This window comes from Miniopterus natalensis, chromosome 15 (genome assembly GCF_054644295.1).
Source record: "Miniopterus natalensis isolate mMinNat1 chromosome 15, mMinNat1.hap1, whole genome shotgun sequence".
Lineage (NCBI taxonomy): Eukaryota > Metazoa > Chordata > Mammalia > Chiroptera > Miniopteridae > Miniopterus > Miniopterus natalensis.
The window spans coordinates 39,769,996-39,790,939 of NC_142095.1; the positions used below are offsets into that span (position 1 = coordinate 39,769,996).

General features: G+C 44.8%; 1 protein-coding gene and 1 pseudogene across 2 annotated transcripts in view; both read right to left on the reverse strand.

Annotated features, from left to right (window-relative positions):
* ARHGEF3 (Rho guanine nucleotide exchange factor 3) overlaps positions 1 to 20,944 on the reverse strand; it is a 238,653-nt gene that overhangs the window by 136,865 nt on the left and 80,844 nt on the right. Inside the window, exon 1 of one of the 2 annotated variants that reach the window (XM_016204504.2) lies at positions 10,366 to 10,416. The exons of the other annotated variant lie outside the window; for it this stretch is intronic. Within the exon in view, the coding sequence (XP_016059990.1) occupies positions 10,366 to 10,416 (51 nt within the window). Of the gene's footprint in view, positions 1 to 10,365; positions 10,417 to 20,944 lie in introns of those variants that run through there. 2 annotated transcript variants of the gene reach the window in all.
* LOC148091461 (large ribosomal subunit protein eL14 pseudogene) lies at positions 2,958 to 3,697 on the reverse strand (annotated as a pseudogene).

Sequence of the window (20,944 nt, forward strand, 5' to 3'; positions counted from 1 at the left end):
TTTCGTTATCTGTAAAATAAGGGAGTTGGACCAGGTGACCTCTAAAGTTTTCTTCCAATATTGTTTGCATGTATGAAAGCACGTGGCCAAGGAGATTGCTGGGACAGGGAGGAAAGTGGGCAATGAGAACTGCAGAGATTGGGAAACACTTTCTAGAAATAAACATGAGATTCTTGATTTGCCTCAAAATCATGGATTACAATAATCCTATCTCTAGGTGACAATTCTGACACACAAGGTCTGTGCTCAGGTCCCAGCACGGCCCGGTGCACTGCACAAAGAAAGTGAGCCACCAATGTGTACTGAACCAGCGGCCAGGGGCACCTTCCCTGGGTACCTTTTGGGGACTCGAGGCTAATGCCAGAGGTCAATGTAAGAGAACAGAAACTCAAGGGATCAAGAGAAGACAGAAAAAGGGGTGAAAAGAGCTAGCAAGGGAGAGAGAAAGGGTGAGGAGAGGACACATACATACGTATCTCCATGTACACGTACATACATACATGGGCACACTCGGCCCTTGTTGGTGGCATCGGGTTCTGAGTCTCCGTGAACGGGGAGCTGGTGAGCACTGAACTACTGCCCCGAGAGCAACACAAGGCTCCGTTCCTGCCGGCCTCTGGCCACAGTATTTTCCCCAGCCATTTCAGGCCGTGCGAGCAAGCTTTGTGTGCGTTTATTTCACATATATTGTTGATTCACTAACTCAGAGCTCATGGCCAACAGCAAGTTACAGTATCCGCGCCCGAAGCCCGCCGGACACGCGCACCTTCTCTGGGTGCTCCCCAGCCTCCCGCGCGGGACACCGGGCAGCGCCCCAGCACCACACCGGGGGCCTTGCAAACAGCGGCGTCAGCCAAGCACACACATGGCGCCCAACAGACCGTGAGAAAGACGCTCGTTTACGGTATGAGAACCGGAGCAAGAAGGCAGAGTGTTGCCTGGTGCGACCTCAGCTGGAAATGTGCACGTCGGGTGACTCAGAATTTTCACTGCTCTATTCCTGCTCGAGAATGGCTGCAAAAGTGCTGAGTACTGCTTTTGGGTTTGCAAATAAATTTTAGTAAGTAGGCAAATACAGAATCTATGAATAATGAGGACTAACAGTATGTATGCATATTTATATGAATTTGTGTGTATGTGTGTGTATAGAGGGGGGGAGAGGGAGAGAGAGAGAGCAAGCAGTAAAAAAGAAAATAAATGCATGAAATGAGTGTTTCATCCAAGAGTTTTGGGGCTCGGGGGGGGGGCAGCAGGCCTTGCACAGAGTGAGAGGATGTGACACCCATGGAACTGCACTCCTCTGCCCTTACACATTTTAATCTGAGAGACATGAAGATGCTTTAGGCAGAACTGGCTATATAATGACTCAGAGCAAAATGAGAAAATGTGGGGTGTCTTATCCAAAAGCTGAGTGTCCTGACAGCTATAGAAGAGTGTTAAACCAAGCACATGGCCCTTCTGAACAGAGGGAGGACCCTGTGCACCTGCGCAGGGGTGAGGCTGGAGAGGCCGGCCTGACCCCGGGGAGGGCATGTGGCCAGTCCAGAGAAGGTGATTCATACACTGCCTTTGTTTGCTCAAAGCGTCAGGTCTCGGCTTGAAGCCTCAGACTGGGCCTTTCCTCAAACACCAGCCCCAGCCAGGCAATGCTGAGAAAGAACCGAGTTCTCCTTCAGTACAGACCCAAGTGGCCCCAAAGGACAGCAAACACCACAAGAATAAGAACACTGGATGAGTGATTTCTACCTAAAATAAAAAGCAGTGGCCCAATTTTTCACTCCTTCCTCAACCAGGGAACCAGGATACAGAACCTGCTTCTGTGTGTACACACACACACACACACGCACTCGCACACACACGCGTGCACATGCACACATTTCCTTGAGGTAAAGATTTCCTGAATTGTCTACAATTCAGAGTTTAGTATCTTATGCTCTAAGTTGGGGAATGGGTGGTGGGGTTGGAGTAAAAACAGCCAGGTGCCATTTTACACCCATCGGATGGGCAAAATTTAGAAGTCTGACAATACTAAGGGCCGGAGAAATGGGGCCTTTCACGCAGGGCTGGAGGGTGGGCCCTAGGTTAGAGAGCAACCTGATGTCATCCAGCCACGCTGAAGATGTGCATGTCTTCCTGCCCAGCATTCCACTTATAGGGAGATACTCTAGGGTAATACCTGTACGTGGGTGGAGACTTGTGCATGGGATGTTCAGGATGTTTATAAGAGCAAAGGACTGAAATAACAAATGTCTACTAGTGCAGAAATAGAGCACAGGGCATGCACCAACATCCCCACCAGTCAAAACCGATCCGTCAATCCAGCTCCCTTTCACATGTACCTGCCCACACTGTTTCACTGCACTCAGACACATAAAACGCACATCAGCTCCTGTGCTGCAAGCTCATGTCTCCTCCCTGGCTCACATCTGGATAGCTGCATTAGCTTCCCGACAGTTTATTTTGATCCCACCATAATCATAAGCACACAGGGCCTCCTTGCCTCTAGACCAACAGTTCTCAAATATTTTTTTATCTCAGGATCTTTCTATACCTTTAAAAATCATTGAGGGCTCAAAGAGCCTTTGTTTATGTGGGTCATCATCAATATTTGAAGTATTAGAAAATAAAATTAAGAAATTAAAAAAATACTCCTTTTTTCCCCTAAAAGAACCATTATTACTTTTTTTAATTTTCACCTGAGAATATGGTTTTTTTAAAATTGATTTTAGAGAAAAAGGGAGGGAGAGGAGGGAGAGCAAGTGAGAGAGAGAGGGAGAGAGAGAAACGTTGATTAGTTGCTTCCCATATGTGTCCCAACCCGGGATCAAACCCACAACCTGGGTATGTGCCCTGACCGAGAACTGAACCTGCAGCCCTTCAGTGCATGGGATGGCGCTCCAACCAACTAATCCACCTGGCCAGGGCCGTTATTACTTTTATAATAGCCTCTTATGTTCTCATGTTTTCTCACCAGATGCCTTTGGTGCTTTCTAGGCTGGAGTTTTCGGAAATTTCTGAGTTTTTGGAGGTGCTGCCTCTGGCCTGCAGCTTTCTGGGCAGGAACCTTCTGGGCTGGAGCCTTCCTGCCTGCAGCACTCGCCTTTTCTATTGAAACCTTTGGAGCAGCTGCACCTTTGGCAGCAGATGCTTTTTTGGGAGAAGCTTTTAGGAGAGCTGCCTGTTGAAGCTTCTTAACTTCAAACTTGATTATTCGGTTGCTCATTTTCTTGGTCTCGTAACTCTGCAACAATCAAAGTCTGTCATCGTGGCTTTTGTACTGATATCTGCCTTCTGCCAGGCTTGTCGGACATACTTCTGGCAGGCACCACGGGGAGCTTGAGGATGAAGTCAGGGAGCTGCATGCATTGGACAGGCATGGGCTGTCTCCCTACTCAAGTACAAGGTCCATCAGCCAAAGCCCTGTTCTGATCAATAACATCGACCATCACGACCAACTTCCCGGCATGAGGCCCAAAGGAGCTAGAGGCCACCCTGCCAACCTCCACAAAGCGCCCGAACACCATGTTGGCAGAGTTTATGCCCAACCGTGCGCATGAAAAATACTTCTTCTTTTAAAAGTAATAGTATATTATTTATTAACCTACTTATCATATTTTAGTGAAAAGTAATTCAAAACAAAATACATAGTGAGAAGAGAAGCACTGTTCCATACTTTTACAACTCTCTTAATGTCTGACTGCACAGGAGACAGCTGGCTTCACATACCTGCTTCTGCCACCAATCTGATTCTCTTGGTTGACACACATGAAGAAAAATCTGTTTCGTAGTCACACAGTTAGTTTCTAGATCTTGGGGACTCCTAGGGATCCTTGATCACACTTTGAGAACTACTGTTTCAAATTATTCACCTCTCTGCCAAAAGTTGTCTTTCACACAGATACAGTCACGTCATCTCCCGTGTCATCAAACTGTCAATGGCTGCCTTTCACTCATAGAGTTAAATCCAAACTCTGCTCACAAAACTCTTCCCATTTGGCCAATCCAGTGCCTGTCCAAACTCCATTACTACCCTATTTTGTACCCTGAGTAATCTATCCACCACTGGGAAAACACAGATGCCTGAGCCTGTCCTGCTTGTTCATGCCTGAGCCTCAGCCTTTCTGTGCCAGAAGAACTCTTATGCATCTTTCACAATTCAACTAAAGGTCACCTCCTCCAAGAAGCCTTCTCTGATTCATCCTTCCCTTAGCATTTTCTCATGTTTTAGATATTTATTTTTTGAGCAGATGATTCAAGTGCATGGGATTAAATCCCAAGAGGGTATAATATACAATGATAAATAGGCCTCTCTCCCACTGCAGCCATCCCTTCCTCCCTTGGGAGGCACCACTGTGATCAGTTCCTTCTACATTCTTCCAGAGCTACTCTAGGCAAAAATAAGCAAGTCATTTCTTTGATCCAAAGGCATCATACTACATGCACTGCTCTACTTTTGCTCAACACTATACCTTGGACAGCCTTCCACACAAATAAAAATTGGCCTCATTTTTGTCAATAGTTGCAAATTACGTTTTTTAAATGTACCATAGCTTATTTATCCAGTCCCCTTTTGACTAGCTATGTCTGTGGTTTCCAATCTTTTGCTGCAGCAAATACCCTTCAATGTAAACCAGTCTACACATGTGAAAGGCTGCAATATCTAGCAGTGGAACTGCTGGGCCCAAGGGAGTGCATATTTGTAATTTTGATAAACGTTACCAAACTGTCCTTCATAAAGGCCATTCTAATTTATGCTCCTACTGGCCATGCATGAAAGGTCCTGTTACCCTTGCCAAACAGTGTTAGCCAACTTTTTAATCTCTGCCAATGTGGTAAATAAAAAATAATACCTTGGTCTCCTGGCCCGCGTGGCTCAGTAGTTGAGCATCAACCTAGGATCCAAGAGATTGAGGTTCAATTCCCCAGCAGGACACATGCCGGGGTTGTGGGATCGATCCCCAGTAGGGGGTGTGCAGGAGGCAGCCGATCAATAACTCTCTCATCATTGATATTTCTCTCTCTCTCTCCCTCTCCCTTCCTCTCTCTGAAATCAATAAAAACCTATTTAAAAAAAATAATAATACCTTGCTCAAGTTTAAATCAGTATTTTGCTAATAACATCAAATCTCTTGCTGCACTGTCCAATATGACAGATACGAGGTACATGTGGCTGCTTAGATTTAAATGACCTCCACAGGAGACAGCACAGATATAAAATATTACCATCATTATAGAAAATTCTGTTGGATGGCACTGCTCTAGACCTGCACTATCCAGGGGCTACTATGAGCCCGGTGTGGGTGCCGAGTACTTGAAATGTGGCAAGTGAACTCAGAGGTACTCTTAGTATATAACACACACTGGATTTTAAAGACTTAGTATGAAAAAATAAAGTAAAACATCTCCTTGATAATTTTTACATTGATTACATGTTGAAATGCTAATATTTGGATAGATTGTGTTAAATAAATCATTAAAATTAACTTCATCTATTTCTTTTCACCTCTTTTAATGTGGCTACTAGGAAAGTTAAAATTACATCTATGGCAAGCATTCTGTTTCTGTGGGACAGCACTGCTTCAGAGGGCACAGTGTTCTGTTGTTGAGACCCGGATTTAGCATTTTTCTTTTTACACATAAATAAGTGTAGCTTACCACTGCTATAAAGAAAAACAGATGCACTGGCCTCTCTTTTTCTTCCTTGCCCTTCCCTGCACCGTGTAGACAGGGTGGGCAACGAAAGGAGAAAGGCGGCAATGATCCTGATGATGAAATATCAGCCCTGAAAGCACGCAGTACACTTCCCACCTGGGCGGCCTGGGCAGGAACCAGGGGCACTGCTGACCCGGAGCAGGGACTGATTTCCTGGCTGCTGTTAAAACAATGCACAACAGAACAAAGTGCCTTCGAAACTAAGAATAGAAGAATGGCTCCAAATAAGATTTCCAGGACGGCGCAGGAACAAATCCCTCCCCTGCTCCAGCTCTATGCCGCCTTCCACCCTTGGCTTGACCTGACCCCTTGGCTTGACAAATGTCCCTCCCTGCCCCAGTCACAACCATCCTACATTCTCAGCAGTCTGTACACACAGATCTGGGTGAGCACTAACGGACAGAGTGGAAAGGGGAGACCTAGAGGAAGAGATAACACGGGCTCTGCCCTAAAGGACCCACACCACAATGGTTCTACAGTGAGACGCGGCATATATGTCATCCAAGTCTTTGGCTCTGGCTGTGAAGATCAAGAAAACTCAGTTTTGCAACGTGAGCCATGAAACTGATAAGTCAGAATGGACAGTTTTTTAACCAGGTACTGAGGGAATGAAACCTAATTGTATCTGAGGATAAGTCATCCGCTTGGAGGAAAACATTAATTTTATTATTATTATTATTAGCAGCTGTGTACCTTTGGGCAAGTGAACTAACCTCCGGAGGTCTCAGTTTTATCATCTATAAAATAAAGGGGTAGAAGTATATGAGCTTTCCTGTCTCATCCAGCCCGAAGGTTCTGTGCCACTGCGCACATGCAAACAAGATCCCACTGCCACCGTCATCCCCATTCTCACTCATCTAAAGAACACTCATTATGCCCAGCCGGCGTGGCTCAGTGGTTGAGCGCCGACCTAGGATCCAGGAGATGGAGGTTCAATTCCCAGTCAGGGCACATGCCTGGGTTGCGGGCTCGATCCCCAGTAGGGGGCGCGCAGGAGGCAGCCGATCAATGACTCTCATTATTGACGTTTCTCTCTCTCTCTCTCTCCCGCTCCCTTCCTCTCTCTGAAATCAATAAAGACATATTAAAAAATAATAATAAAAAAATAATAATAATAAAATAAAAACCACTCATTTTGCAACTCATATGAGTCAGACACTGAGCCTGATGCTGGTATATAAATACAGAAAAGCATCTCTTCCACTGACGAAGTTTTTAAGAGAGGAAAGGAAAGAGAAGAGGGAGGCGGTGGAGTAAATGACTAGAGCAGAGCTCTTCACCTGGGGCCATAGGCCTGCACAGAAGAGAATGGTCCAAAATGCATGTGACGCAAGAAAGTAGAGGGCTAATGATTTAGAGAAACTATGACAGGCCCGGGACCATGCTCAAGTCTCAGTACACGGTGGGTGCTTAAAGAGCACCAAAGGGAGTGCACAAGGCGTACATGGGAATGTACCCAGGGGAGTTCAGCATTGACCAAAGTTAACCTCAAAACCTAGAACTTGAACCCCAAACTCCTGACTCCTAGCCCAGTGCTCCATGAGGAGTACCTGGGCGAGAACACCTGGAGTTCATGGCAGGGGCTGGATGGGGTGTGCAAGAAACCAGGGAGAGAGGTGGTCAACGCCACAAGACAGATGTGGATGGGAAACGACAGGGACATAACCCTGCCAAACAGGCAGGTGCTCCAGGGGCGAGAAGCTAGAATATGGACAAACATTCTGGGCTCACAGAGCAAAGGTTGGCATACGGGCTGCTTTCTGAGCTCTTCCCACAGACCCACCCTCCCCAGTCAGCACAGGGAACTGGTTTCCCTAAATGACATCCACATAGTCTATATTTAGGTCCAAGAGTGACCCATTGTTTCTGTCCTGGTGGACAGCCGGGGCCAGCACCCTGACCTTGCCCTCTCCGAGTCATACCTCCGAGTGCTGCATCAACTGAGGCCTTTTGAGGATCTGGTTTGAATCAACTTCCCCTGCCAGGCTCCCACTTGGTGTTCTGGGAAAGCTGCGAAAACATGGCTGGAATCGGGCTTTAAAATGAAGTACTGACCTTCTGTGGAAGACGCTGCTTCCTTCCCTCTACAAAATTAAGCCGGGGCCATCTTTATCGCAGGATATAAGGTGTTTCCCAGCCCTGCTGTGGCTAAGCCTTTACACACTAAGGATTCATATTTCTGGTAGCAACCAATAGGTGTTACGGTCAATAAGACCCGGGCATGGATCACATTTGCTGAGTGCCGACTCTGTGCTAGGCACTGTCAGGAGTCATTTCATTTATTTCTCATGATAATCCTAAAGACAGACACTATTTATTATTCCCATTTTCCAGAGGAGAAAACAGATTTGGAGAGGTTTGGTAACATGCATAGGACTGCATGACTAGTAAGAGGCAAAACTGGGACTCAAACCTACTTCTTTGTGGTTCTAAAACCCATGCCCTAACCATTACACTCTACCATTTCTCCAGATACAGAACCACCTTGGCCAAAACTCAGAGGATGAACGAATGAGGTCTGTAAAGGGCTCCTCTCCTCTCCTCCTTACCCTCCACATCTAATTACCAAGTGCCCCTCCCACCTCCAGTCCAATTCCTCCAGATCCTTTCTCTGGAGACTCTCAGAGCCAAGAAATAAAAATTCATTTAACAAGATTTTCAAGAGCAGAATAAAGGTCAGTAGCCAGCCAGACAATTACATTTTGAGTTCCAGATGATATTCTTGGGAAATGTGTACTTAAAAGCAATCATTAAATCATTTGACTTTGAAATAGGGAAGATACGAGAACTATGTTTTGCTTTTCGGACAAGATATTTGCATACCTGATATTCATATCAGAGCTAAAATGAGTTTAGAGACTTGTCTGTTTGATCGGTGGAGAAACTGAGTCCAGAGAAGGCAGTGACCTGTCATAGATGCCTCCTAGTTCGGAGTTAATTGGACTATGGCAAACATCCACCAAAACAGGCTGATCTGCCAAAGGGTTGGAAAGCAAAGTGTCACCAAAGATGCCGCATGTGACAGATGTGGGAAGGGTCCCATCATTAAAATCATCATGTTAATGCTCAATGGCTAAGAAGGAAATTTCTGGATACTTTCTGCCTGAATTTGAAGTCTGATACCCTACTAAGCAACTAGGTAACCTAGGGCAAATTAAATTATCTTCTCTAAGCTTCAGTTTTACCATCTGCAAAATGGTGATGATACTAATAGCCAACCCCCACAGCGATGTAAGAATTTCATAAGCTAATGTGAATAAAGTGCTTAGTAACAAGAAAAGTATCTAATAAATGTTAGCTATTATTGTACTATTTCCTATTAATGTTCCATTAACTTTCACTGAAATGTGGTAAATCATTTTAAACTTGTCAATTTCCATATCTCAAAGGCTCAAGAGCTATTTTTTTTATTAAATCCTCACCTGAGGACATTTTCTCCAACCATTTCTAGAGACAGTGGAAGGGAGGGAGGGGGAGGGGAAGAAGAGAGAGAGAGAGAGAGAGAGAGAGAGGGAGGGAGGGAGGGAGGGAGGGGGAGAGAGAGAGAAATCAATGTGAGAGACACATTGATTGGTTGTCTCTTGCATGCACCCCATCCAACCAGGGCGGGGAACCTGCAACAGAGGTACGTGCCCTTGACCAGGAATCAAACCCAAGACCCTTCAGTCCACGGGCCGATGCTGTAACCACTGAGCCAAACGGGCCTAGGGCTCAAAAGTTATTCTTTATCAGGTGAGCAAATAGCTAGGTGAGTGAAATGGGAAAGGAGAAAGGTAATGAAACCACCCAAATCACATGAAAAGATAAAAAATGTACACGTATAATGGTCATGCACAAAAGAGTTGGAATTAGCATTATAACTCTGAAACACATTTCTGGTGAGAGGAATAGAAAAAGCAATGGTCATTTCCCTCAGAAAATAGTTTTGGGTGATCCGAAGCTAACACCTACCCACAAACAAACAAATAAAAGGGACACAGAGAGTAAGCTCCAGGGCTCCCAATTAACCCATAGCAATCGAACCCTTTCAGCCTCTCCTTCTGAAATAACCCAAGCCAGGCACCAACACTCTTAATGAGAACACCAGCAAGTCTGAGTCTTCCCTGATATTATCTGACTTCATCTGCCCAATGATGATTACATTCAAAGCACCGGGTTTACTTTAAGGAAACCTACAAGAGTTGCTCCAAGTAGAATGAACTTCCAAAACTGAGTTCAGCCATCTGCCAATCCAAAGAAGAGATCTTGGGAGCCCGTTTTGTGATCAAAAGAAAACAAAACAGGTCTCTCATATAAATTAATATACTAGCATCATGGAGCAGAGAGAAAGACCCACCTCCTCTCGCTCTCCTCCAATCACAGATGCTAAAGGACGCCCTGCCAGCTCGGCACTCCGCTTAACTCACCATCTCCACCGAGCACAACCAGTTGTGGGCTTAAACACAACCACACACGCTTTTCTGATTCATACTAAAGTGAGGCAGAAGTCTGCCTCCATCAGCCCAGGGGTTCTGAACAGCAGCTTCCTGCACATTTTCTTGGGAGAGAAAAAGACAGCTGCCCTCTCCCACACCTCAGCTCCTGGCACCACTCGGCCAGGCTTAGGTGGCAGCTGGGAGCTGGGCCAGCCCCGGTCGGCTGCAGGGAGCTTACCTGAGCACGGACAAAGAAGCAACACCACACCATGGGGCGCTCCGACCGCATCCACCCGGGAGTCCCCCGCCCCTAACTGTGGCGGAGCCCTGCGGACGGGATACTCTGAGCAGAGTAGAGCATGGTTTCCCTGAAGGAACTCCTCCCCCCCCCTTGGGCTGCATGACAGGAAGTGACAGGGGCCATCAGTTACAAGTGTCAGGAGCTGAGAACCATACCAGCCAAGAACTCTGGCTGTTTCTTCGCCCCCTGCTGCTGCTGCAGCCTTTTTAGAGTACCCTAGCTTTTGGCACTCAAAGGCACACCAGAAATTCAGTTTCTGGCTGACAATCCCCAGCCTGTAAGAAATAAACAATGTTCACTGGGTCCCCACCTAAAGCCATGCTTGGGCATTTTGGCAGCTCTGAAGGGGACATCCTGCCTCAAATCTGGAGCTCTGCAGACCAAACATGGGGGTGAACTGAAGAAAGAAGGAACACGGGGAGGAGAGTTTGGGGTATTCAAAGAGGAATCAATAGCCCACTTGAACTTCACCCAAGAGTCAGAGGCCCTGCCCGGATACAGAGCCCACACTGAGTCCCAATTTCATAGCAGCTCAATAAATGAGGGTAGTAGTAAGCACCACACCCATCCGTTGCTTTCTTTTTTTTTTTTTAGGCAAATCTTCTCTTCAGAGCCCCTTCAGAAGAGCTGCTTCTGGAAACCTCTCTTTCAGCTTTCGAAGTGGATAACAAGAGGCCTTGCTGCTCTTCTCATTCTTATGGAAATAACTCATGGCTGACACTTCCTATTTTATGAACTGGGGATCTCACCAGACTGAACACCTTGCCCCAGTTCCCTGCCTTTTATGAAACCCAGACTCTCTGGGTAAGAAAGATGGTTTCACAATGAACTACAAGGTTTCAGATAAAAACTATGCCCTGTTCAACCCCTCCCCACAAACAAATCAACACCGTCACCCTGCACAGTGGGGGTGAGCCTCAAACCCAAGGAGACATAGCTCCAGTGTGGCTTTCAATTATTTATTTTTATTTTTCAGTTCCCTAATGAGGTAGTATTTGAATTGCAAAAGTCTTTCCTTTTTTTTTTTTCCAAAGATTTTTTATTGATTTTTAGAGAGAGACAAAGGGAGAGGGAGAGAGAAAGAGAAACATCAAAATGAGAGTAAAACATGGAGCCCACGCAACCCAAGAATGTGCCCTGACCAGGAATCCAACCAACCACCCTTCGGTGTACGGGACAATGCCCAACCAGCTGAGCCACACTGGCCAGGGCGCAAAAATCTTTCTAATTGCAACGTCAGGCTGCAAAGATTTAGCCCAGGGTTTTCCAAGGCATTCTTGTAAGTGCACAGACGAGTTTTTGCCTACCTCAGCCCTGAGTAGAGTGGGGAGCCCAGCAAAGAGAAAGGGCTCATTTCAACAAGATTCAGTCAAAGACTCAACCTCAGGGCTCACGAGAAAGCAGCGCTCCCCACTCTCTCAGGCCAGTGGTGGGGCCCCTAACACGGGGTCTCGGAAGCAAACCTTCTGCCCCGTCCACTACGGATGCACCAGGCACTGGTAGTAACAGAACTGCTGATAACCAAGAATCAAATAAATGCTGCCAGGAACTTGCAAAAAGTGTTGAGGGGGCCAAGAAAGAGCTGAGCCCAGCAAATGCGTTTTTTATGGGGAGAAGGCCTGGGAAGCTTTTCAGAAAAACAGACAGCTGGGCAGAATTCTGAGGGTGTTCTAGGCAGAAGAACTGACAGGAACACAGCAGCGAGGTGTAGAACCACAGGGCGCTTTGGAAGAAAAGCAAATGCTTTGAAAGCACTGCTCTGACCACTTGGGTTTTGCTTCAAGGAGCATGGGGGCGGGATGCGAGGGCATCTGTTTAGAGAAAGAAGGAAGTGAAATCACTGTGAAAAGTTTCAGGCCTTTCAGGCAAGCATCTGGGTCACCTCAAGACCCATATGTGGTCCCTACCAGGTCTGGCACCCAGGAAATACTCAGTAACGTGTGCAAATCAAGCAGCAGTGTCCACGAAAGGTGGGTTTCAGCTTGTCCTTGGATTCCTCTATTTCCCAAAGTCTGATTCCCTGCATAGCTTGGTGGAGGAGGGGGCAGAGTAGGGGAGGCATTCCTAAGGAGGCCTCTTGCTCTAGCCTCCTGCACAGAAAGGTCCTGAATTTGTACAGGTCTGTAAACAACCTGAGATCGGCCAGCTTCGGTGGCAGCTCAGCTCATGATGAATGTCAATCCCGAGGACCCCTGGAGGTTCCCATAAGCCCAGCCACTCCTCTCCTGGAGGATTTTAGAACAAGCCACTTTGCAGAGCCCCAGCAACCAAAGCCAGGGTCACCTCAGTGAGGATGCAAATGAAATCTGAGATAACCATGGCACCCCAGAGGTTCTTTCTTTTCAGGGGGTGGGGGGTGGCACATTCACATGAACTAATCCTAGAATGATTAAACCTAACTTCCTGCTGCTGACTGTGAACGAGAATGGAGAACCGAAACCCGTGGGCTGCAGCACTTCGTGGAAGAGGTGAAACTTGAGTGGGCTCTGGGGCAGGTAGCAGGGGAGGGGAGGAAGGAAGGGAGAGCAGCAGACGCCCTGGCAGGGCAGCCGGGCAGCCTGCAAACAGGAAAGGACAGGGCACGGCCGCTTCCTCTGATGCTCCCGCTTCGACCAGAGGCCGCGGCTCCAGGCATGAAACCCCGTGCAGGCAGAAAGCACCCAGGAGGAGCGGTCAATAAGAGGCTCCTGCCCTGCAGGATCCAAGGCCACTGAGCTTCATAATGGGTGCTCATAAACGGACAGTAATGCGGGTTTCTGTGTGGCATCTAGGACACCACCAAACAGCCAAACCTGTTTTTCTATTGATTTCTAAATTTTAAAAGTAACATAGTATCACTATAATACATTCAAAGCACACAGAAGTTATATAAAGCAAAAAGTGAGTCTTCTCAAAGAAGACTTCCCGCTTTTTTCCTACTCCAATCCCACGTGCCAAAGCGGAATTTAACACCCCATGTCAAAACTAGATGTAGATAAGGGGTCATACACCCAAATGTTTTCAGGGCGGGGGGTGGGGGGTAAGACACCTGAAAGGAAAGGCTGAGTGGGCACTGGGGCACTACTGACAGTGTTTGCCTTAGGTCAGTGCCAGCTTACTGGGGTCCTAAGGGACTATTGGCCCAGGGTGACCAGACAGTAACAGTTTTTCAAGAGAAGCTGGAAATTCCAAGTTTTATATAAAATTTCCCAATTTTTAAATGCTGGCAACTAATTCCTCATTTTTTTGTTTATTTTGTTAATCTTCACCCAAAGATATTTTTCCCATTGCTTTTCAGAGAAAGTAGAGGGGGGGAGAGAGAGAGAGAGGGAGAGACAGACCAGGGATGGGAGCGAACCCACAACTGAGGTACATGCCCTTGACTGGGAATCGAACCCGCGACCCTTTGGTGCGTAGGCCGACGCTCTAACCACTGAGAAACACTGTCAGGGCTAATTCCTCAATTTTTTAAATACTGTATAGGCCACACAAAACACAGTTGCTGGCTAGATTGGACCCGAGGGCCATCAGTTTGCAACCTCTGGTGGCAATCCTTCTAGACACTGCCTTCTAAACACACATAAGTTGCTGGGTATAATATTTTGTTTTGTTTTATTTTTCAAAAGTGGAATGAGAACATTATTCTACCACTTCCTCTTTTTCAGATAACATCCAGGGCATTTCCCACATCATATACATTTTAAACCCCTTCTGCAGAGCCCCTCTGGTATAGAAGTACCTTGCTTAAGTCATTAGTCCCTGCCCCGTGCGCTCTCAGCAAGTGTGAAAAATACACTTGAAACGTCGCCTCTCTTTGCTCAATGCTGAGAACATAACTCAGGATGAAAGTGCACCTGTGTGCAAATGTGAAAACATTCTAAAGCCACAATCACTGAAACCATAAACGGTGACTGCAGATCTTTGATGTTTTAATGAGAACTTACCATGAATTTTTTCATTTAATCTTCACAACTGTCCTGAGGTAGGTCATACTATCATCTCTTTTGTACAGATTTTTTTAAATGGAGACTCACACAGGTGGTGTGAGCTGACCCAACAGAGTCTGGACGTGGTGGGGTCAGGAGTTGAGCCTGGGTGGGCTGACTTCAGAGCTCCTGCTACAGGTGTACAGCCCCCCCAGAAGAGACAGCCAGAACCCTGCCCCAGGATATTCCACAATTTGCCGTAAGGCACATGTTGGACTGCAAACCACTGGTGGAGGGAAGGATCACTAACAAATGAGACAATTCATTTCTGGAAGAGGAAAAACCCTCTTTTTAGGCCCTGCTTCACACTCATCCAAAAAATAATTCTACATGGATTAGCATGAAATATTGAAAAGAAATATATGAAACTATGAAATTCTGGAGGTATAGGTTCTCAGAGTATACTATTTTTCTTTAAGTGTGTGGAGTTGAATCATCATATATTTATACATAGGAAACTGCCCGTAAGGCACCTATAATGCAAAAACTGGCCCCTGCTCTCCTACACCTGCTTAAATAGCCATACTGGTGACAACCTCTTATTGGACTCTAAAAGGTCTGGAACCAAAATGGGGACCTAGCTAAGACCACCATGTGCTTCTCGAGTCACCAGAACTCGAAGTGATGTATTTCCTGTGTTGATATTCTATACACCTAAGAACATTTTCTGTTGAGAAGTTTCTAGCAATTTTCTCACCAAAAATATTATAAGAAACATACTCATCAGGGTTGTGACAAATTCATTTACATAAAACAAAATGGTGAGATGTCAGTAGAATTACTTCTTCATTAAAAGTTGGTGACCAGGCTGTGGCAGGGTAGCTCAGTTGGTTAGAGTGTCATCCTGATATGCCAAGGCTGCAGGTTTGATTTCCAGTCAGGGTACATACAAGAATCAACCAATGGCCTGGCTGGCATGGCTCAGCGGTTGAGCATCAACCTATGAACCAGGAGGCCACCCTTCGATTCCCGGTCAGGGCACACGCTGGGGCTGCGGGCTTGATCCCCAGTAGGGGGCGTGCAGGAGGCAGCTGATCAGTGACTCATTATTGATGTTTCTCTCTCTCTCCCTCTCCCTTCCTCTCTCTGAAATCAATAAGGACATATTGTTTTTAAAAAGTATCAACCAATGAATACATATATAAGTGGGACAACAAATCGATCTCTCTCTTTCCCTCTCTCTCAAAAAATCAATTAAAAAAAACACTTCTAAAAAAAGTTGGTGACCAAAGACTTGAATGTAAAACCTGAAACTAAAAAACTAGAAGAAAACATAGGCGGTAAGCTCCTAATACAGGTCTTGGAGACTATTTTTTAAATCTGACGCCAAAAGCAACAGAAGCAAAAATAAAGAAGTGGGATGACAGCAAACGAAAAAGCTTCTGTACAGCAAAGAAAACCATCAATTAAATGAAAAGACAACCTACTGAATGGGAGAAAATAGTTTGAAATCATATATCTGATAAGGAGTTAATATCCAAAATATATAAAAACTCATATAACTCAATAGCAAAAAACCACAAACAATCCAATTAAAATAGGGGCAGAGGATCTAAACAGACATCTTACCAAAGAAGACATACAGATGGCCAACAGGTACATGAAAAGATGCCCAACATCACTAGTTATCAGAGAAATGCAAATGAAAATCACAGAGATATCACCTCACACCTGTTAGAATGGCTTTCATCAAAGAGACAAGACGTAACAACTGCTGGCGAGAATATGGAAAAAAGAGCAACCTTGTGCACTGTTGGGAGGGATGCAAATTGGAAAACAGGACAATGGAAAACAGTATGGAGATACCTTAAAAAATTAAAAAAAACTACCATATAATCCAGCACTTTCACTTGTCGGTATTTATCCAAAAATGAAATCACTAATTCAAAAAGATACCTGCACTCCCAAGTTCACTGCAGTTATTATTTACAATAGCCAAGATATGGAAACAACCTAAGTGTCCATCAATGGATGAATGGATAAAGAAATTACATTTGCAACAACATGGATGGACCTGGAGGACATTATGTTAAATGAAATGTCGGATAGAGAACAACAAATACCATATGTCTCACCTATATGTAGACTCTAACAAAACAAAAAAACCCAACTCACAGACACAGAGAATTGATTGGTGGTTTTTAGAGGTGGGGGTGGGGGGAGAGAAATGGGTGAACTGAGGTTTCATTTTAGTTTAAAATGAGCTGAATTTTTGAAAAACAGTTTAGTGACTAAAAGTGATTCTTTACATTTGAATTTTATTCTGGTTCTTCAATATCTTTCCTATTTGTACTTAAGATGCCACAGATTTCACAAAAGCTCAGAGCTGGCTGGGAATTTCAGAGCCCTTGACCTCATTCCTTTTGGTGCTTTGCATTTTAAAATAATTCCACAAACTGAGCTGAACAATAGGTGGTAAAACAATCTCATTAAAATGGGATTGTAGCAGCGACCAAATTAAAATAGTATATTGCATATCGACTTAACCAAGGTTTCGACATCAGAAAAGCCTTATTTCATAGGTCTCAGGTTTCTGAGGCCCTTGTCAAGTTCAGGTAAGACTAAGAAGAAACAAAAACGTATGCTGTGATGGAGAAGAGAGATACGGTAGTGGTCTGGGGTTGCCAGGTTGGCGGGAAGGAATATCACATGGCAAGTCAGTGAGAAATATAAAGAATTTCAAAGTACTTAGAGCCTGGGAGTTTACTTGCGGTCACACGTATTGAATGTATTTATATCTAGTCCTCAGTGCTAGAAGTGTGGTTAATCCAAGAAAAACCTGAGCACCTCCTCCGCCCCCCTCACTATGGCCTGAAGACAGTCGGGTGGGGGTGTCCAAGCAAGGGTGGGCTGGACGCAAGGTGGTTTAACTCAGGAGACACTGACCATTTGAAAAGGTTGATGCTTTTCTAGAGCCCCTCTTATTACCCCAGCTCAGTGAGATTACCAGATGACGAGAAGAATGTGGGAGCAGACCTGGCTGTCCAAGGTCAAGAATGAATAAATAGAAGTCTTCATCTGTGGTTTCAACAGAACTAAAAATAAATGAGGCTTGAACTTGGACGTCTCAACAGATTGCTAATCATGGCTTATCTTGCTGGTATTGTCACGAGCCATAGTTTGAGCACTGTATTTTCTCTCTCTAAACAAATCTGAATTTTTATAATCAACTTCTCTGCATTACTTTGGCAACTGGTAATACATAGACGGCTATGTTAAAAAGCAAAGGAAAACAAAGGAGAGCCGTGTTGTGATGGGAGCTGTCAAGCAGCCATCAACCGGCCTGGCCTCCTTCATGAACACAAGCCAGGGAAGCCCGAAGAGTATCCGCATGGAGCAGACTGGGCGCTTGCAAATAAGCTCACTTGGTTTATTCCTCAGAAACACGAACACCCTGGCTACAGCTTTTTCAAAGGACTGTCAAGTCCCCTTCATTACACTGTCAGTTAAAAGTGAAACTCCCGTGGGTTGCTGACCTCTGCCCAATTCTTAGGAAAAGGAAGGTTTAAAAACTGATAAGCTGATATCTATCAGCCAAAGAGCTTCCTTACTTGGAAATGAGACTCACCATTTAGCATTATGCTGTCAAAATGGATTAGAAATGGAAAATCTGAATATGAGGGGGCTGGGATTCCCAACACTTGAATACTCAGGAGGATTTTTAATAAGTAATTTGCTTCTATCACAAAGCAACTCTTGACTGACTGAGTTTCAGAGTTAAAAATATATAACAAAAGCAGAAATCATTTTTATTTAAAAGTTTCTCATCATTATTTTGACTCTAGATATCTCCTCAGGGATAATTTCTGGGAACAACTGGCTGACTGAAATAATCAACAATAGCTTAATATGGGAACCCTATGATTTTGGGCCCTGGCATTACTACTCGAATGACCTGGTAAGTCACTTCTTAACTTCCTTGACACTCAGTTTCCTCATCTGTAACACAGAAATAATGATTCCATTATCCCTCCCAGGCTGTAGAGAGAACCACAGGAATCTAACCCATCTATGTGTTTAAAAGCAGAACAAAAGGTGATGGGGACCTTAGGGGGTCATTATACTATTCTTTCTATTTTTGTATAAGTTTAAATTTTTTCCATAATAAAACTTTCAAAAGACAAAAGCACAGTAATAATGTCGTTGCTCATTTTTTTTTTAACCAGAAAAGGAAGTTTTTTGGTGTATTTATGAACGTTAGTTCAAATTTTTCTCTTAGCAAGTTGAAAAGTTGGTACCAAATCCAGAATAGTTTGATTTTTACCCTGATTTGAATGAGAACTGTCAACTGGGCACCTAATAAGAAAAAGGCAATGGGAATTTGCAATTTTCCACTTCCCCTCTTCATTCCAACAGTGGAGGAAAAATGGGAAGGAGTTTAAAACTTAAGTCCTATTTATTCTTTAAATGTTATATAATGCTGACTTCGCTGAAGTCCTTGGGGCCATCTAGAAAGTTAAAGATTTTTATGAAAAGACCACAAGATAATACCAAGAAATTGAAAAGCAAGTGTACGACCATGACTCAGAATATTCTTCTGCCTACACAACAGTGAAAGTGGTTTTTTTGTTTGTTTTATTTTGTTAGGTGTGTGCCTATGTGCCCTTGAAGAACAAATACTGTAATGCTACTTTTTTCCCTTAAATTGGAATCAGAAAGGAATCACCAAAACACTGGAAACCTGCAAACCAAGCGGGGGATACTCGGAAAGGGCTCCCACTAGGGAAGCTCAGCGCCTCCTCCCAGTTAGGGCTCTGCCCTGGAGGTTGTCCCTTTAAGTCAGACTTCCTGGTAAGGCTCAGAGATTTGCGCATGCAGCTTCCTGGAGACGGTATAAGATAAACAATAAACTTTGCAGCAAACTCTTGGACAATAAGCCCCACGTGGCCATCACAAGAAGCAATTATAAGCCTTGACAATGGCTAGGGCATTTCCAACAGGAATGCAAATCTGTGATAAACACAGCAGGAACATGCTACCCCACACACCTGCACAAACTCAACTAACTTAAAAAATATATAGTTCCTAGCCTCTCAGCAGATTGAGAAATAGTTGCTTCAAAATGTGGCACTATTTTTTAAAATCACTGTCTAAGAGGAAAGCAGTCAGGTCTTTCTTAAAGTGCCACCACCTATTAGATGAACACTGCTAAGGCCAAGTGACTCCCAAGAGTCACTTACTCCATGTGTCTCTGTAAAGGACATTTATCACCCTCTGGTAAATGAGTCAGAATATTCTTCTGCCTACACAACAGTGAAAGTGGGCTTTTTGTTTGTTTTATTTTGTTAGGTGTGTGCCTGTGTGCCCGTGAAAAATAAATACTGTAATGCTACTTTTTTCCTTAAAGTGGAATCAGAAAGGATTCCAATCCCTGCAGCTCAAACCCCTTCCTAGGTTTAGGGAAGCCCCAATTCATGAATCAAAACCCACATTCCACTAAAGGAGATGACATTCGCTTTCCCAGCTTCCCTTGCAGCTAAAGCATGAGAGCGTGAATGAGGCTCAGCCAATCAAAAACTCCCACTTCAGACCTGGCATCAGAAACTGGCAAGCAATCAGCAGGGACTCTGCAGACTCTATTCTGGGGAGGGTGGTGGCAGGTCACGGAGGAAGCAGTGAGGGCAGACTGAGTAGCCATGTTCCGTAACTAGCGTCAGTGGTGCCACCAACACCCACCCAGCCATGGCAACAACGGTGTCCTTATAGGAAATGTTTGGTAGTGTAATTTGGGGTTGTTCCTAGTTCCCTGATCCCTCCGAAATTCTCTGAGCTTTCTATATTCTTTAATAAATTCATTTTCTGCTTAAATCAATTAGAACTGGGTTTTATTGCTAGAGGTTAGTTCATGCACACAGAATACAGGATGGGCTGGAGCTGAAGTACTCCAGAAATCAATCTCACAGATGATTCTGAGCCTAAGAACTGAATGGCTTCTTTCACACTTCAAATTTACCCCAAACACTGTCCCCTGGCTTACAAGGCCCTGCATCAATGGGCCCATATCTCTCTGCTGGACCTCATCCCATTGTATTCTCCAACCCCCTCTCAAGCTCTGCTGTTCCTCATCAGGCTCTTTCCTGCCTCAGGGCCTTTGCACTTCCTCTCCAGAAAACTCTTTCCTCCAGCTCTTCACATTGCAGCAGCATAGTTCAGTCTCCATTTACAGAAGGCCTTCAATGAACAGGCTGTCTAAGAGACCACACCACATACCCAACCATCCTCTGTCACAATACCCTGTTAATTTCCTTTCCAGCACATATCCTGTGATTAATTTATTTCATTATTAATAACAATAGCAACCATCACTGATTGCAGGCTTGCTATGTGTTAGGCTAAGCTCATTTAATTCTATTACCACCCTATGAGACAGGTACTTTTATTATCCCTAGTGAATAGATGAGAAAACAGGCAAAGGGAGGTGGGAGTCAAGGAAATGGTAGAAGGTGCCAAGCTTGGCAGTGATACAACAGGGATTTGAATCTAGGCCTGAGTGTGGGCTCATCACCACAGTGCCTATTCAGGCAGTGGTCTCACAGTGATGGCATAAGCAT